General features: G+C 38.7%; 1 protein-coding gene and 1 pseudogene across 4 annotated transcripts in view; both read left to right on the plus strand.

Annotated features, from left to right (window-relative positions):
• Window positions 1–18514, plus strand: part of CBFB (core-binding factor beta subunit) — a 47785-nt gene that overhangs the window by 24105 nt on the left and 5166 nt on the right. Inside the window, exons 5-6 of one of the 3 annotated variants that reach the window (XM_018062102.1) lie at window positions 10118–10213; window positions 12308–12902. In XM_018062102.1, coding sequence (XP_017917591.1) covers window positions 10118–10213; window positions 12308–12328 — 117 coding nt within the window. In that variant the 3' untranslated portion in view covers window positions 12329–12902. Of the gene's footprint in view, window positions 1–10117; window positions 10245–12307; window positions 12903–18514 lie in introns of those variants that run through there. The other 2 variants (XM_018062100.1, XM_018062101.1) reach the window with 2 other exon arrangements.
• LOC102178101 lies at window positions 2–7168 on the plus strand (annotated as a pseudogene). Its single transcript, XR_001919467.1, has one exon. The product of XR_001919467.1 is annotated as a protein-serine O-palmitoleoyltransferase porcupine pseudogene (transcript).

Consider the following 18514-nt stretch of genomic DNA (forward strand, 5'->3'; position numbering starts at 1 on the left):
GTGACTTCAGGCTTTACTGACTGTGGTCCCTTTATTTATCCCTAATCTTGCCTTTGTCTGGAGATCTATTTTACCCAGTCTTTAAGGGTAACTATACAGTGCTGCCCTGGGAACTTCAGTGGTCCCAGCCTTGCAGCTGGTTGGGGAGGCTTCCCAGTGGTGGCAGTGGTGTATCCCTGGCCCCCTGGACTGCAGCTTCTTTACTGCCAAGTCATCTGTTCATCCATCCGTGGCGGTCCACAATGGCCACTTTCAGCCGCCAGGAATTTTTCCAGCAGCTCCTGCAGGACTGTCTCCTGCCTACTGCCCAGCAGGGCCTTGACCAGATCTGGCTGCTCCTTGCCATCTGTCTCGCCTGCCGCCTCCTCTGGAGGCTCAGATTGCCATCCTACCTGAAGCACGCAAGTACCGTGGCAGGTGGGTTCTTCAGCCTCTACCACTTCTTTGAGCTGCACGTGGTCTGGGTCATGCTGCTCAGCCTTCTGTGCTACCTCGTGCTGTTTCTCTGTCGACGTTCCTCCCATCGCGGCGTCTTCATCTCCGTCACCATCCTCGCCTACCTGCTCATGGGTGAGACGTACATGGTGGACACTGTGGCGTGGCACAGGATGCGAGGGGCCCAGATGATCGTGGCTATGAAGGCAGTGTCTCTGGGCTTTGACTTGGATCGGGGTGAGGTGAGCATGGTGCCGTCACCCGTGGAGTTCATGGGCTACCTCTGCTTTGTGGGCACTGTCATCTTTGGGCCCTGGATATCCTTCCACAGGTACTTAGAGGCCGTCCAAGGCCGCCCACTGAGCTGCCGGTGGCTGCAGAAGGTGGCCCAGAGCCTGTTGCTGGCCCTTCTGTGCCTGGTGCTGTCCACCTGTGTGGGCCCCTATCTCTTCCCCTACTTCATCCCCCTCGATGGTGACCCCCTCCTTCGCAAGTGGCTGCGAGCCTATGAGAGTGCCGTCTCCTTCCGCTTCAGCAACTATTTTGTGGGCTTTCTATCCGAGGCCACAGCCACGTTGGCAGGGAGCGGCTTCACCAAGGAGAAGGATCACCTGGAATGGGACCTGACGGTCTCTAAGCCACTGAACGTGGAGCTGCCCCGGTCCATGGTGGAAGTTGTCACAAGCTGGAACCTGCCCATGTCTTGCTGGCTAAATAACTATGTTTTCAAGAATGCTCTCCACCTGGGGACCTTCTCAGCTGTGCTGGTCACCTATACAGCCAGCGCCCTGCTGCACGGCTTTAGCTTCCACCTGGCTGCGGTGCTGCTGTCTCTGGCGTTTATCACTTACGTGGAGCACATCCTCCGAAAGCGCTTGGCTCGGATCCTCAGTGCCTGCATCTTGTCGAGAAGGTGCCCACCAGACTGTTCACACCAGTATCGTTTGGGCCTGGGGGTGCGAGCCTTAAACCTGCTCTTTGGGGCCCTGGCCATCTTCCACCTGGCCTACCTGGGCTCCCTGTTTGATACTGATGTGGACGACACCACAGAGGAGCAGGGCTACGGCATGGCATACACGGTCCACAAGTGGTCAGAGCTCAGCTGGGCCAGTCACTGGGTCACTTTTGGATGCTGGATCTTCTACTGTCTCATAGGCTGAGACACATCTGAGGCAGCTCCCTCAAGAACCCTCCTCAGAGTGGTGGGGATGAGGGAAGGCCCTCTCTCTAATTTTTGATCCTTCTCCATTCTTCACGCTGCCCCCATACCCCTACACACACACACATCATCTCCATACCTTCCAACAATCCCCACTTCCACCATTGGACGGGAAGGGAGTGGTCCCCGCTGGGGCCTAGGGGTGGGGAGAGCCTAGGGAAGCAGAGAACAGGAGATCCAGGGCCTTCCTGCCTGCCTTGTCTCTTTGTATATACAGTTTGTTATTATCAAGTAAATTCGGAAGTTTTTTTTGTTTAACAGTAAGTATAGAAAATCTCATGTTCTCATAATATTGAGGAATTCTGAAGAGACTGAGACTCAGAATTTGGTCCCGGTTTGGGAAAAGGTTTTCCTTCAATGGTTTTAAATTGCATCGGATTACCACTGTGTGCTTAGTGGTGCACTTCAAAGTGTAATAGATGGTTCTGTTTAATATTTGCTCTGGATCTTTGGCACATTTTGGGGGGAGGGAACCCAGTTTAAAATAAAATGTAACAGCAGCAGTTTTGAAACAGCTGAATGAGGAGCTTGGCAAGTTCTCCTTCCAAAAAAAGCAATTATTAAACTTAACAAAATTGTAAACAAACAAGCAAAAACCCATTTAAGGTCTCTGAAAATTAACCAAAGGACATATATTGAGAGGCATTTATTCGAACAAAGCTAGTGAATTTCAGTATAAACAGTGATGATGGTCGAGCATGTTAGGAGATGCTCCCATCTCCTCCCTCAGCTCTGATTCCTCAAGTTCTACTCTGGGTACGCCATGAGGACTGGCAGCTCTGTTGTCCTGTCAGAGGGAGCTGACTTTATTTAGAGCAGCACTTGGAAAAACACATTCCCAGGGCTGTTACTGAAAACAATAGCAGTCTCTGTGGCAGACAGTCTGGGAAAGCTAATGTTGCAGGGAACAAGAAATGGCAGACTGGCCAGAAATTTATCGGGGAAATCTAGGGAAAGAGATAGCTAAAGTGAGCCCTGCTATTCATATCACACTTAGCTCTTAGGGTCCAAAAGGCTGTGTACATGTACAAGGCTACACCTATTCAGGAGAGGACAGAGGACCCTTGAAAGCTACTAGCCCCTTGCAGGGTAGGCTGATCAACTACCTACACTTCGAAAGTATCCATCCAAGCCACACACAGACCCCATGGCAAAGGATTTGAAAGCCTTCTGGCTCAAGGTGTTGAAGCAAAACCTCTGACCAGTCACTGGCTGACCACTAAGTTATGCTGACCTGGGACAGCCCCCTAGAAAGCAAGGCTTAAAAAGAAGGGGAAAAAAAAAGCAGTGACATCGGAGTTTGGACACTGATGGGGAAACAGACTCTAGAAAATTAGGCAAGTCACTAGTGGACAAACAGGAAACAGGCAACATGAAGCTGTAAGCAGGGTCAGAATTTTGATTTGCTACTAATTTAGAGTATTTCATTTGAAATAGCCAGTTTTTAACAGGAAATTATAAGACATGAAAATAAGCACAAAAGTGTGACTGTTATTCAGGGGAAGGCAAGCAATAGAAACTTGGAGGGAGCTCAGTGGCAAATGATGGTTCCTAGTAACAAAAGAAGCAGTTTCTTTTTCAGTGTATTCAAAGAACTAAAGGAAAAATTCTTCCTTTTGCCAATGACTCTTCAAAGAGAGTATTAATAAAGAGATTTGGGACTTCCCTCGTCCAGTGGTTAAGACTCTCTGTTGCCAATGCAGAGGGTGTGGGTTCGATCCCTGGTTGGGAAACTTAAGATCCCACATACCGTGCAGTGCAGCCAAAAGAGATTTTTTTTTTAAGGGATAAATATATCTAAATTTTTAAAAGGAATCAAATAGAAATTCTAGAATTTGAAAAGTACAATGACTGAATGAAAAATTCACAGACTCAGGATTTGAGATGGCAAAAGAATTAGTGAACTTGAACACAGGTTAATGGAGGTTATCCAGTCTCAAGAACAGAAAGCAGAAAGAAAAAAACAATCAGTATCAGAGACGGTAGACACCAGCACACAGAACAGCATGCATGTAATGAAAGTCCCAGATGGAGAGGAGAGAAAGAAAGGAGCAGAAAATGTGTTTTAAGAAATAGCTGAAATTTTATAAATTTGATTAAAAATATTCATCCCCATGTCCAAGAAGTTTAATGAACTTTAAGAAGGATAAACAGAAAGAAATCCACACCTAGATACATCATAGCCAAACCTGCAAAAGGGATGCCTCATTACATGCAAGTGAGTCACAGAAAGATTAACAGCTGATTTACTTCTGTAATTATGGGGGCCAGAACATGTCAATATATGATTATTAGACGGTGTTAATTTTTCAGTTGTTTAATATTAATCCACTTAATGAAGTTAAAATGATGGCATGAATAAAAAGGAGCTCTCTTTTTGTTAGTCTGTTCTCTCTTTCCATGTTGTTGTCCGTATATAGAAATGTAGGAATTGTCTTCTTAAGAGATCAAAAAAATTAAATCTTCCTATTAAGAAAATCCAGATTCAGAGTTAAAATTCTTAGGAAAGAATCTCTGCTGCTTTGATTTCCACAGTGATAAGGAATACTTAATTCTTTCAGAAAAATAGTAAATAATTGGCAATTTAGAAGGCTGTTTTTGCAAAAAGTGATTAACAGCAGACTGAATTTATACAAGGGGGAATTGAGTTGATGTCTAAAACTGAAATATAAAATGATAGGTACAAACTAACCCACAGTATTTTCCGTACTTAGAATTTCCCAGGTTTTGTTGCCCTGGTCCACATATTGGGTTTTATTGCTATAAAGTGTCATCTACTGTGATAGAAAACTAATATAGTAATAGGTCTTTCATAATATAAAAATTTTAAAGCAGGGGATGCCAACCATCAGCACTTCTGGAGCTTTCACCATCCCAAATCTTCTGGAAGATAATAAAAAAAAGTAAAAGCGCAATATAGTATAGAAGTTAGGAGTAGGAGCTTCTTGGTCATAGAACTGTGATTCCTGGCCCCACCACTTACCAGCTATTGTCAACAGCATATTTGTGTTAACTCTAAGTTAGTACTTTGAAGCCTCAGCTTCCAGTATGACTGTATTTGGAGATAGGGCCTTTATGGAGTATGCTCTTGTTGTTTAGTCACTAGATTGTGTCTGACTCTTTTGCAACCCCATGGACTGTAGCCCTCCAGGCTCCTCTGTCTGTGGGGTTTTCCAGCCAAGAATAGAGTGGGCTGCCATTTCCTTCTCAAAGGTATTTTCCTGACCCCGGGATCAAACCTGCATCTCGTGTATTGGCAGGTGGATTCTTTTACCACTGAGCCACCAGTGAATCCCCCTTATGGGGTTGATTAAGGTTAAATGAGGTCCGAAGAGTGGAGTCCCGATATGATAGGATTAGTGTCCTGATAAGAAACACAGAAGAGAGCTAGCTTGCTTATTCTCTCTGTCATGTGAGAACAAAATTCTCTAACAGTTGCTGAGGTACCTGGTAAGCTAAGAGATAAACAGAGGATAGTCACAACTCCATTTTAAAAAATTAAATTGTATAAGTATTTCCGCTGAAATATTTTCACAGGTATTGTCTTTTTGCCTTTGTTCATAGTATCTTTGACAAACATTGGCAAGGATATGGAAAAACAGTTGGTGTGTTGTTTGATTACATAAAGTTGACAAAACATTTGGAAAACTGGCAATAAATACTAAAATTGCACATGTGTGTATGTGTGACCCAATAATTCTTTTCTGAGGCTTGGTATGCAGTAGAAATGAATATATGTGTGTGTGTATATATTCATCAAGATATACATACTAGGACATTTGTAACAGCATTATTGGTTAATAGCCAGGAACTATATAAACTGCCCAAATGCCCACTAAACAGTCAAATTGGTAAATTGCATGTTCACACAGAGAAATACAGTGAAAATGAAAAACTACAACTAACCCACCAAAGAGTGAATTTCACAAATATATTAAGGGTATTAAAAAAACCACATGCTATATGAACATGTTTATATCAAAGTACAAAAATAAGTAAAACTAATATTACATGGTGTTAAAAAGAACGGTAGTGATTTATCCTTGGGAGAGGAGGCTAGTTACTGGAATGGAGGAGAAGACGACTTCCAAGATGCTGGTAATGTTCTGTTTCTTCATGTGGCTTTTAGTTACACAGCAGGTTCAGTTTCTGAAAATTCATCAAGCTATCTCTTAGGACAGGGCTGTCCAGTAGAATTCAAATGTGAGCCACATTATGTAATTTAAATTTTTCTACAAGTCATATTTTTTAAAGTTTTTTTAATTACTAACTTTTGCATTTTATTTATCCCAGTATATTCAGAATATTATCATTTGAACATAAAGTGGATATAAACATCTATTGAGACATTTTTCCTTTTTTTTGGCAGTAAGTACTTGAAACCCAGTGTGTTTTCCACTTACTCAAATTAGCAACATTTCAAGTATGCAGTACTCACATGGCTAGAGGCTGTGCTACTGAACAACACAGCCCTAAGATATGTACTATTTTGTGTGTGTAATATACTTCAATAAAGTGTTTTGAAAGTTTCCCACAATGAAGATATTTCTGAGTACAGTTGTATAAACTCACAATTGAATCATGTTTGCTGATTGTATTTTCACTTCATTTTCTGTAATGTGTAAGGGGTAAATTTCAGTGTTGTTTTCCTATGTTTGATTTTCAATAATTGCAATTCTTTGAAAGCTGGAAAAACTGAAAAATTTGGCACTTCACCATTGAGTACTTTGATCAGAGATTTCCAGCTAATTTTGAACAAAATATAGCTAAAAGGACTCATTCACAGGAATCAAAAAAAACAATGCCATTTTAGGAACTAGGTTGATATCAGAGAAGTTCTTCAAAGGCTTAAATTTTTAAAATCCAAAGTGCTTGTGTAATGTCATGTGAGTTTTTTGTGTCTTCAGCATCAGCTTTGTCACAGATTTTATAGTTCAGCCACTTTAACTGTGAATACATGGATATATTTGTAATTTATGCAACTCTGATGTCCAGTTGATTGGTAGAATTCCTCGCTACTTTGGAAAATAATTGTTTGGGTAACAATTATGAATTACTTGTGTACCACAACTAATTCCTAGTAAGTTTCTATTTCATCGTTTTAAAAATTCACCAAGAATATTATTATTTATACAGTGTTTAAATGTTTGTTGCACTGTTTGTATTTGTATTAGCAGTTTAAGAACTGACAGCTTTGTCTTCGTTGTTGTACTTTTTAAATTAATTTAGCAGTCACAAAACAAAAATGTTTCACCTTCAATATAATGACTTTCCAAAAGTTCTATTTTGATTCTATAATAAGGATAGAAAAATTTAGCCATTATTGGGATGAATAGATTTTTCTATTTAAAGTACCTGATGACACTGATGTAAAACTGGTACCCTAAAGCTTTTTGCAGGGTTTTTCTTTCAGCAAAGGCAACAGGCAAACAGCTTTGCTTTTTGTATGTGCACAAGAATGTGAGTGAAAATTTAGAAGAGTCGTTTGATTTAAATAAAGTTATGTTCTACAGAGTGGTGTTAAATGTACCGTTTGCAGCTGCACATGCTAAATTGTCGCCTTTGAAGTATATGTTGATGCTTCTTCAGCAGATTTATTTCTTTTGGTTTTCATGTGATCAGTGATAATCATCCTGGTCCCCACAGAGAATAGGAAGTGTCATTATTTTGTACAGATTATGCGTTCATCGTCAGCTTTCTTGGATACGAATTTGATTCTTAATTTTTCATTTAATACATACATCTGTTTTTTAAATTCATTGAACAGAAAGGTGAGTATTACCAAACTGTAAAATAAATACAGTTGTAGATTTAGCTATACAATAAAGCCAAAATCAACATAGCAAGAATGGTTAAGAATAGTCTTATTTGTATGCTCTGTGAGAGCACTGCTAGACTTTTTTCCCATGTGGGTTTCACAAACACCCAACCACTCTTGATGATGACCCCACCTGATTGCTTTGTGCAGACTGTGGTATAGACTGTGGAGTAACAGATTAGTATAGCAGGTAGCTGGTGGGGACCGGAGTGCTGAAAGCCTCTCCCATGACTCCCTGAGTCTGGCTGGTGTTAGTTGTCCCTATCTGTTTTAGCGTACTTTATGGGTGAGTGTGCAGTTTTATCAGCAAGTACTCTTTATACTATCCTTGAAAGGGAGGTGTTATTTAAGTTCCCACCAGGAAACGATCAAAATAACATGGGTCGCTGATTGTCTTTCAGTTTAACCATTTATTAAAGTGTAGACACTGTTCATTACGCATACATTTCACATCTTACTAGAAAAGATGAAGCTGGAATTGTAGGTAGAGAGCTACCAAATCTCTCTTGGCTTTTTTTACTACAAATAATGGTAATAATTGCTTTTTATTTTAATAAGGTAAAAACCTATGATCCTTGCTAAAATACACATTAGTGGCTAATAAGTGCCTTAGGGAGTTAGATTACATCTCATATGCTCTCATTTTATCTTTCAAGTCTTCTCTACTGTATTCAGTCACAACTGGTAATTATTTATTGATTTTTGTAATTATTTGTTCATTGTCCACCTGCCCTACTAGACCAGAAACTGTGCGGAAAAGCATTGATTGTTCCCACTCATTGCATACATGGCACGCAGCACAGTGACTTGGGCATCATAAAGACTCACTGGACATTTGTGGAATAAATGAAATTAAGTGAATGAATACACAGAACAGAAGGGATATCCTGTTATCAGCAGACATGTTCTAGTTGATACCAAACTAAGAGAAAACCCTGAGGAGTTGGGAATAGTGTTCTTTTGTGGGTGTCTCTGCCTTATACATTACATTCTGAGAATACAGTTGGTACATATAGTCATGTGTAGTCACATGTATAAATTTTATCTGTCCACAAGTGCTTATAAAAGAATAGGATTTATTGAATGTTGTCAGGTAGTGCACTTAAATTTTTTTTATGTTATTTAATCTCATGAAGTATTAGGGCTATGTGCATTCTTCATGAGAGTTTACTGAGGCTTAGAAAATGAAATACTCCTGGGTCACAAAGCTAGTAAATGCATCATAAGAGTGGAAACTTGCTCACACTTTTCCGTTTTGTTTAGTCAGTGAAAATGACAAGTATTGAACACCCCTACTAACATAGCCAAATAAAGGATTTAGCACTCAGAATAAGATATTGGCGGCATGCAGTTCAGGCCCGGTATAGCACATATTCCTGGGGGCTGTGGGTCCTTTCATTTTTCCTGCTGCACTGTGCTCAATGTGTATGGCTTAGTATTATGTGTGCAAGATGGATGCTGTATCTCTGGTCATTGCATCAGTTCCCAGGGAGAAGGAAAGGTGACATGTCTCCTAAATGACTCTTAGAAGCCCCATCAGGTGACTTAACACTTCTATATCATTGGCTCAAGCATTGTTACCTGGCCACCCGTTCCTGCAGTGAAGCTGAGGCAGTTGAATATTGACTTTTTTGGTTGTGTTTTCGATATTTTAATTCCATCAACTGTGCATTGAAAGTTCTAGTGTTGAGACGTATGTGGCTGCAAACAGTGAGGGAGCTTTAAATTTGGGGTTATTATGGTCTGTTATTTAGAAGGCATGCTCTGATGGCTGTATTATGGCTTGGGGGATGACAGAATGGAAGCAGTAAGTAGCTGCAGTAATTTAGTGAGAGTCCTTAGGAGCCTGAACCAGCAAAATGTTTGAAGGAATGAAAAGGAGACTAAAATGATTCAAAAAATAGGTCACATGGATAGGATTTGGTGGTTGATTGGATCTGTAAAGATAAGAGGAGAGTAAAGTGTCAAAGGCAGTTCAGGTTCCCAGCTGAAATGAGTGAGTGGTGCTACCATCCAGACTAAAGTAGAGAGGGCGAGTTTAAATTGGTTGCCTTTTAGACACAAGAAGTTTGAGGTATCTGGGTTTCCTTCATGTACAGATCTTGATTCATCCATTGGGAAAGGATTCAGGTAGATTTGTTACATGTTACAAATAATTTTCCTTGATAATATCCCTTGGAATTTTCTTTTTGTTGCCTAGAAGTTTCTAACATTTGTACAATCAATTCTGTTAATACTCTCTTCTATATTTCTGGCTTCAGTATTATAATTAGAGCATCCAGCCTGTCTTATCCCCACACTGTAGAAGTATCTACTAATTTCTTTTTCCTTATACTCCCATGTCTTAAATATTGACTTGATTAGGATTTTATTTTGGTGAATAGGATGAGGTAAGGACAGAAAGGGGAAGAGCATTTTCATTTGTTAGAATGTGATTGAATGTGACTACGATTTTCAGGATGTTATATTAGCACACGAAAATAATGAGGTTTTCTTGGAGAAGTTGCTCTAATGTTTTTTTATGGCTTTGATGTTTTGAGAAATCTTATGTTCCTTTCTTTCAAAAAATAAATCACCCCCCCCAATTTTAATTTTTTGATTATAAGTCAAAATTAAAATACCTATTTCATGTTTTCTTATGACAGCAGGAGGATGCCTTAGCCCAGCAGGCCTTTGAAGAGGCCCGAAGAAGGACACGTGAATTTGAAGACCGAGACAGGTCTCATCGGGAGGAAATGGAGGTGAGAGTTTCACAGCTGCTGGCAGTAACTGGTTAGTACTTTCCCCCAAACTCTCAGGCTCTATTTGTGATGTTTGTGCATAATGTTTTTAAGTAGTTTAATGTCTTTCATTTTTAAAAAGTGATGCTCTGTGACTTCCATGTTTATTAAATGTAATTGCTATAAAAAACTTTAGTCTTAATTTTAAGGTTGTACATGAATTCCTCATTTATTGATCTTTCTAAAAATCATTTACTGAAAGGTATATTTTCCATTCATTGATCCAAATATCTGCTTTTGTCTTAAATGTCTTTTAGATTTTTGTGTAAAAACTATCTTATGTTATAGAATATATATTTTTAGAACATTATTAAAATGTTTGGGGAAAACATTATTTTCCACTTTTCTGTAAATATTTTGGCTTGATATTGTAACATTTAATTTTCAGTCCTCTGTATAGTCTCTTTACTAGAGGAGAATTGAATACTTTCAAACTACTACAAAGAATGGAATTAACTTAGATTATTTTTATTAAAATCTTTTTGTGATAAAGTGAAATAGACACCAAATTGACACCAAAAAAATATGTAGCTTAATTATTGGAAGGCTAACACTCTTAAAACCATCGAGATATTTTTTTTTAATGCGACATTTACCCAGGTGTTCCCACCTCCATGCATGTGTTTAGTTATGACCTTATCTTTCTGCTCGAAAGTAGTCATTGCCTCAGTATTTGTAGTAATCACTTCCTTGTGTCTTTTTACAGTTTTATTACCCATGTCTGCTTCAGTCCTAAACATTCATATTTAGTCTTGTCCAGGACTTAAAGTTGATATGACTGTCAACTAAATAGAATAATTTCCAGGCATTAGAAAGTGTTCTGAAAACTGGTTGCACAAAAGTGTGAATGTGCTTGCTTAATACTACTGAACTGTGTACTTAAAGATGGTTAAGGTGTCATTTTTATGTTATTTTACATATATTTTTCCATGTTAAAAACATTTTTTAAGTCAGTGTTATATGATAGAGAAAATTTGTTGTTTTTCCATGCACAAAATTATATGTACACTATTTAAATTAGCATAAAAGTGTGTGTATGTGTGTGTGTACACAAAGACAGTGGTTAAGATCCCAGACCCTGGAGCCAGATAGCAAGCTCTGAATCTGACTGCCGCTTTGTCACCTCTGATAACGTGTTTCACTTTTCTGTGACTGAGTTTTCTCATCTATAATCGTGCCTATCTCATACGTTCATCATAAAGATTAAATGAGTAAATATTAATACATGTGAAAGCACCTTTACAGAATGTGGCACTAACTAGGTGTCAGCTGACATTATTGGTATTACTTCATATATATGTTTGTTAAAATATTTTCTAAGGGAATTCACTAGTGGTCCAGTTGTTAGGACTCCGTGCTTTCACAGCCAAGGGCCCAGGTTCAATCCCTGGTTGGAGAATTAAGATCTTGCAAGTCATGTGGCATGGCCATATATATATAACAAATTAAAAAACCAAGTCTACTTAGTGCTTAGCATATGAAACAGAATTATCGTTTAATGGTTGATATTTCCTTTTGTCAGTGAGTAAATCGATGTAATTGGCTGATAGCGACTGATGATGACCTCAAAAATACTTTCTAGCCAGGGGGAAAGACAGGAGGGATGTCATGCAGTAGTACATTTTTTTCCTTTGAAGCTTTTGCAATTCTTGTAATCAAACTTTCCGTGGCATTTTCTTCAAGGATACTCGTTTCTGTAATAGTAAGAAGTTTTCAATGTGTAATATGCATTTGTTATCTTAACCTTTTTGCTCATGCTGTTTGTTCCTTGACTGAGAATTTACTCTTCTGCATATTCAAGGTCCAGCTCAAGTGTTATCTGTCAATCCCTTCTCTGATCTTCTTAATCGTAATTAGCCCTTCTACTTTGTAATTTCCAGAGCTCTTCTTATTTCTATTACTGTTGTTATTGAACAGTATGTTAGAACAATTAAAAACTTGTCTGTCCTCCATTGTAGTACAATCCCCAGTGAAATGGGGTCCCTGATGTTTTGACCATGGCAGTACAGAGGAAGGGCGCTCACATCTGCCTTTGCCTGGGGGGGTCACTTGCAGGGTTTTGAAGGAGGAATGTGAACTTGCCAGCAGGACAAGCTGGGGAAAGCATTCTGGACAGATGGAGCAACGTGCAAAGGAGTGAAGGACTAAGAGATCTTAGCATGTCAAAGAATGGGTCAGTCTTTCCGGAACAAACGAACATAGCTTTAAAGGAACATCAGAATCATTTTATAAAAAGTGCTGCCCAGCTACATTATATTTGAAGAAAAGCGACTTGACAGCTGTTGGAACAGTTAATCAGAATTTTTTTTGTATGTGATTTGCTTTACATAAAATGTTAGATTAATTGAGGCTAAGTATTGTCTTCTCTAAAATGTTAGTTTAATAGTTCTTAAGTAATGTTTCTTGAAGAACATGTTGATGTGAGAATTTATATGTGTGAGTTTGTATATGAACAAAAAAATAGTGATATTTTTGTTGCTAAAGATGTCAAATAATTTCTTTCTCAGATAGATAGTTTCCAGTGAGTTTTATGTTAGTGATTGAGCACATGGGCTTTGTAGTCACCTGGTTCATCAATTGCCAGCCTCTCTCATGTCTGTTTTGTCAGAGAAATTGTTGTGAGAATTAAATGGGAAAATGCTTATAAGGCACTTGGTGTGTGTGTATGCTCTCAGTAAATAATAGCTCTAAAGTACTTCTTAGCACTAAAAGCTCTACCACAGTGCTGGTTGCAGTTAATTGAATTATCTGGCTAAGAAGAACATCCTTTTTGTTCTCTATAAAGTGTATTGGGGCACTTTCCCTGCATTATGACCTAAAGCGTAGAGAAAATGGCTTGGTTTCCATCAATGATTTAAGATCCTGTAGTCCCTTATGGCAATAATTTAAGAAGGCAGTTCTTGTAGAGAACTGTCATCTAGAAAATTGGGCTGGAGACTCCAGAGTTCTCACTGGCAGTCTCTTAGGGGAGTTTTGGGTATGCATGTCTTTTGGCACTTTGTGAATGTGTATTTTTCTTCCCTTTTAAAAAAAAAATTCTTAACAAATTCCTGATGTCAGCTTATTTCTTGTAGTTTACCTCCTCTTTTCTGAAAGGAGAACACTGGAGAAAAATACTGTGGTTCTCCCCCTCCCCCCCGTAATTCAGATATCTGTAAGAGGATCTTAAAAAATATAATTAAACATTCTTTTTGTTTTTAATTTTGTTTTTTAAAAAGTAACAATTTTATGAAAAATGGGTTTTTTACATTCACCTGGATAAAGTTATTATTTTCATTTCAAGAAACTGAGACTCTGAGAAAAATTGACTTTGTGTCTTTCAAATAGTTGGTTAATGAAGGGAAGAGTGAAGACTTAAACCAGTTTCCTAAGCAGAAGTTTTCCACCAGTACAGCCTAGCACTGGGAAATGAATTTCCACATCACCCACAAAGATGATTAAGTTGAAAAATAAAATCTCCCAGAAGAAGTCAGAAACCGTTTTGCCTGAAAAAGAAAAAACTGAGGAAGAAAAGAATAATAAGGATTCTAGTGGGTGGTCCTGACGCCTGACTGGAGACCAGGGCCAAGGAGCAGCGGTAAACTCGTGGGTGGCAGTAACCCAGTAAGTGGACCTTGGAGGCTTAAGATCCTGGCAGCACAGAGGCTTGGGGATGTCCTGGCCCTGTTTGGATAACCTCTGAGGCCTCTCGCCCTGGCTTGCTAAACTTGTAACAGCGGGGCTCATGAGCATTTAGTATGTGTAGCTGGTTAAGGTTACTGACAGAAGGAAGCAGAATTCCAAGTGGTTTTGGTTTTCCCCAGTGTCTTTTAACCTGAAATTAGTTCTAAAACTCCTGGAGTGATTGCATTTTTATACCTTTTGAATTTTGTATCATCTATTACCTGTTAAGAGAATGTTTGTTGGTTGTGTTAACACAGAATGATGAAAACAGAAGATTCTCAAACTTCTTTTTTTTAATGTGAATTTCTATCTTCATTTGAAATTTTACATAGGACTTTAATGCATAAAACAGCTAAAGGCGGGCACTGCTCTGGTTGAAGCAGGGGGAGGGAGTATTCTGGTCTCCCTCTGGAGTCCCTGGGATGTTTTCAGGGAACCCAGTAACTGGCAGAACGTAACTTGAGAACCTTTCAGGTAGTAGATGAGGATGAGGCTTCTAATAGACTGCCCTGGTTTTGAATCCTAGCTCTACTACTTGTTGCTACGTGACACTGGGAAAGTTGCTTAAATTCTTGACTCTCATCTGTAAAATGGAGCTAACACCGTATTTCCCAGGATACTGCCTAACTCAGTATCTGACACTTAAAATGGAACTCATTAGAAGCTAGTTTCTTCACCCCTCTCTTTCATTTTTATTTATTTTTAATTGGAAGGTAATTGCTTTACAATGTTTCGTTGGTTTCTGCCATGCGTCAGCATGAATCAGCCATAGATATACATATGTCCCGTCCCTCTTTAACTTCCATCCCACCTCCCACCCCATCCCACCCCTCTAGGTTGTCACAGAGCACTAGATTGAGCTCCCTGCATCATGCAGCAAATTCCCACGGGCTATCTGTTTCACATGTAGTAATGTATGTATTTCAGTGCTGCTCTCTCAGTCTGGCCCAGCCTCTCCTTCCCCCACTGTGTCCACAAATCTGTTCTCTATTTCTGCATCTCTTGCTGCCACACAAATAGGTTCATCAATACCACTTTTCTAGATTCCGTGTCTATGCATTAATATATGACATTTTTCTTTTTCTGACATACTTCAGTCTGTGTAACAGGCTCTAGGTTCATCCACCTCACTTGAACTGACTCAAGTTCATTCCTTTTTATGGCTGAGTAATATTCCACTGTATATATGTACCACAGCTTCTTTATCCATTCATCTGTTGATGAACATCTAAGTTGCTTCCATGTCCTGGCTAGTGTAAAATAGTGCTTCAGTGAACATTGTGGTACACGTGTCTTCTAGAATTGTGGTTTTCTCAGGGTATATGCCCAGTAGGGGGATTGCTGGGTCATATGGTAGTTTTATTCCTAGTTTTTTAAAAAATCTCCATACTGTTCTCCATAGTGGCTATATCAATTTACATTCCCACCAACAGCACAAGAGGAGTCCCTTTTCCCCACATCCTCTCCAGCATTTATTGTTCATAGATTTTTTTATTCATCCCCTCTTTCTGTGCATCTTAGCTCACAGTATATCTGGAGTGGCAGTAAAGGCAGGCATATCCTAACTTGATAGACTGTGAAAGTCAAAGATATGTTGCCAAGCTATTTTGTATACTGTGCTGTTTCTTTCTTTGTTTTTTTAACAATACTGAACAATTTTGCATTTTTCTGGCTTCTCTTGGGGTTGAGTAGTGATGAGGAGAGGGTACAAATTTCCTGTATTTGGTGATATTTCTTGATCTAAGGACTACATGGGTGTGTTTACTTTGTGAAAAATGCATCAATCATATATTTATGGTTTGTACACTCTTCAGTACAGAAGATAAAAAATACTTTTTACATTAAAAAAAAGTAGACTTAAAAACAGAAACAGTAATCAAAGACATTTATTCCGTAAAGTGCCTGCCCATTGATGTCTGTTGTCACATAGAAGTAACCCATGCCTCCTTACCTGAGATTCTTTCCATGACTTGAAAATATTGACATGCTATGCATGGTAGTCTTTTATGTTACACATCTCTGTAACTGTAATTTCACTGCCTTACTTTGGGATTTTGTGAAAGAAGATTGAAGTTAATAATTTCATAAGGTAGAGGCTGAGTGCTTTGATCATAAATAAGTTGTAATGATACCTCTGTCATCTGTTCTGTAGCAGCTCACACACCCTCTCAGTGTGTCCAGAGACTGCCTTCAGCTTGATTGGCCTCTTAACCTAAAACTGATATAGTACTGTTGGCTCTTAATTCAGCTGCAGGGTGACAGGGTGCTGAAAGAGATTTTCTCTGTCATTATCTAGAAAATGCTTTCATTTGTTTAGGTTATAAAGTCTTAGCAAATAAATTATTGTCTTTAATGTCAGAGAATGGGTAAACCATTGTTGCTTATTCTGCTATAAGCAGTTTTAGTACAGTTCAGCAAATCATATGGGAATTTTATGTGGAAACTATTTGGAAATAAAAACAGGCGAAAGACTATGTGGTTTTTATATTTATGTTTTGTATGTTTTTGGAGCGTTCGATTCTGTGTGGTCCCAAGAAAATTTCAGCCTCTTATTTATTTTAAATTCCCACAGACTTCAGTTTTCACATCACTTAACTCTATCAACACTTATTTTTATGTAAGGACAAATTAACATAAAAATCTGTCCATACTGGACCTTCCTGAGGTGTATTTTGGACAGTAGATGAAAGTGAAGTAGGAATATAAACTCAGACTAGAGTGAGCATCGGAAGCGGGTTAGTGAGGGAGAACAAGAATGCCAGGTCTGCCTTCTCCCACACAGAGGGAGAGGGCCTTGTGTGCTAGATACCATAGGAGAGGCAGACCTTACTAAAATTCTTTTAATTTTAACTTTAATTCATAAAAATCACTCATCTACAGGACATAGTGTTTTTTTTATTTTAAGATTTGAAAAGTTCATGTAGATAAATTGGGAAGTTACAAGCAGCTTTGTAGTGATAGTAACAGCATGAGTGCTTAGTATGCGCCAGGCAATATATGCTGCAATATTGGTTTTACATTTGATTCTTAATTGCTCTTAGAAGATGTAACTCCCTTTTGCGGAGCTGAGGCTGAAAAAGGGTAAGAAGCTTACATAAGCTCAGGTTACTAAAGTGTAGAGCTGCCCTATCCAAGCCCGGAAATGTCAGTTATTTCCACTATCTCTTTTATTTTTAAAATGCCACTTTAAAGTTTTCCTGAAGTATACTTTATAAGAACTGTATGTTCTTTAATGTGCCTAGTAGACCAGCTCTTGAAGGCTACTTAATTATTGTCTTCTGACCTTGTTTTTACCTTTTTTATGAGTTTGGAGAAAGTGCGTTTCTTTCTGTTGTATTAGGACTTGAAATTTCTGCTTTGTGTCTCATCTTGCCTTAGCTGTCAGGAGAAATAGCAGTTACTTAGGAGGCTGACATTAATAGTAATTGAAAGGTAAAGGTTCATTTTCTTTAGCATTCTGAATTTGTGTTTTCACTGCCACCAGCTGACTGTGAAACCTTGGGGAAGCCATGTAACATTCTTGGTCTCAGATGTATCATGTGTAAGGAAGAGTTGAACTAGAGCTCTACAAAGCACAGTGCTGCTCTAAACTTCTATCAAGCTATGTTCTAGCCTTTAGCCAAGTGTTAAACATAAAGTGATTTGCACATTATGTTGGTGTAGTATACACTCAATAAGTTTGGATCTATTTTTAATTATTAGGGCATTTTCTCATGAAGAGTTTTCTGCATTTTGATGATCTTGATAATAAAAAAAAGGAAGTCAGCCAGGTTTTATTCATTTTCCCTTGGGTATCCCTGCTCTTGGCTACTTTGCATGGCTCTGACGAGCAGAGAAAGCTCCAGCATCTGGTGAATGTCTTTGTCTCTTCATTTTGAGCACATCCCATGACTGCCATCTAGAAACTGGATTTGCCATGTTTCTGGGTGAGAAAGAAAACAGGAGCAACTGGTAGTGAGGGGTCTGTAGTAAAATGTCTAGATTAATTCTTTATAAAAACTAAAAACAGATTTGTATTCTGAACAAGCTTATGGGTGTCTGCTTTATATTAAAACCCTATTCTGAAATATTGTTAATAAAAAATTAGAATCAAGGGCCTATCTGGATTGACTGGGGAGAAAGAAACTAGAAATTACAGGTTTTGTGCTTTTAAAATAATCAGGTTCAGAGTTTCTTTGCCATCATCTTGTCTAGTTTGTTGCTCATAGAATTCTTTCTGAAATATCCAGCCTTCGTTAGAAAACTGCCACAGTTTAAAGCACTGCTTTTCAAGGCAGTGTATCCAGCTGTTGAATTCCAGTTGTGTGGAATCTGTTTCATTGGACATAAATGTGTCTGTATTTGTCTCCTTCATATGACAGCACATACATCTTCATTTCTAGCATTAAATTTCCTCCCAGTCTCCCCGCTATCTCATTCTTCTCTCTTCTGCTCTCATTCATACTGTCAGACTTCCTTTTATTTTTTTCAGTTTTTGATTCTCCATCATAGTGTCTTTTACATCTTCCTCATTCCTTCTTTACAATGTAAGTAGAAATTAAAAACACAGAAAGCAAAATAACTTTCCATGCTTTCAGTAAAAATATATTTTAAACAAAT

This window comes from Capra hircus, chromosome 18, assembly GCF_001704415.2.
Source record: "Capra hircus breed San Clemente chromosome 18, ASM170441v1, whole genome shotgun sequence".
Classification (NCBI taxonomy): domain Eukaryota; kingdom Metazoa; phylum Chordata; class Mammalia; order Artiodactyla; family Bovidae; genus Capra; species Capra hircus.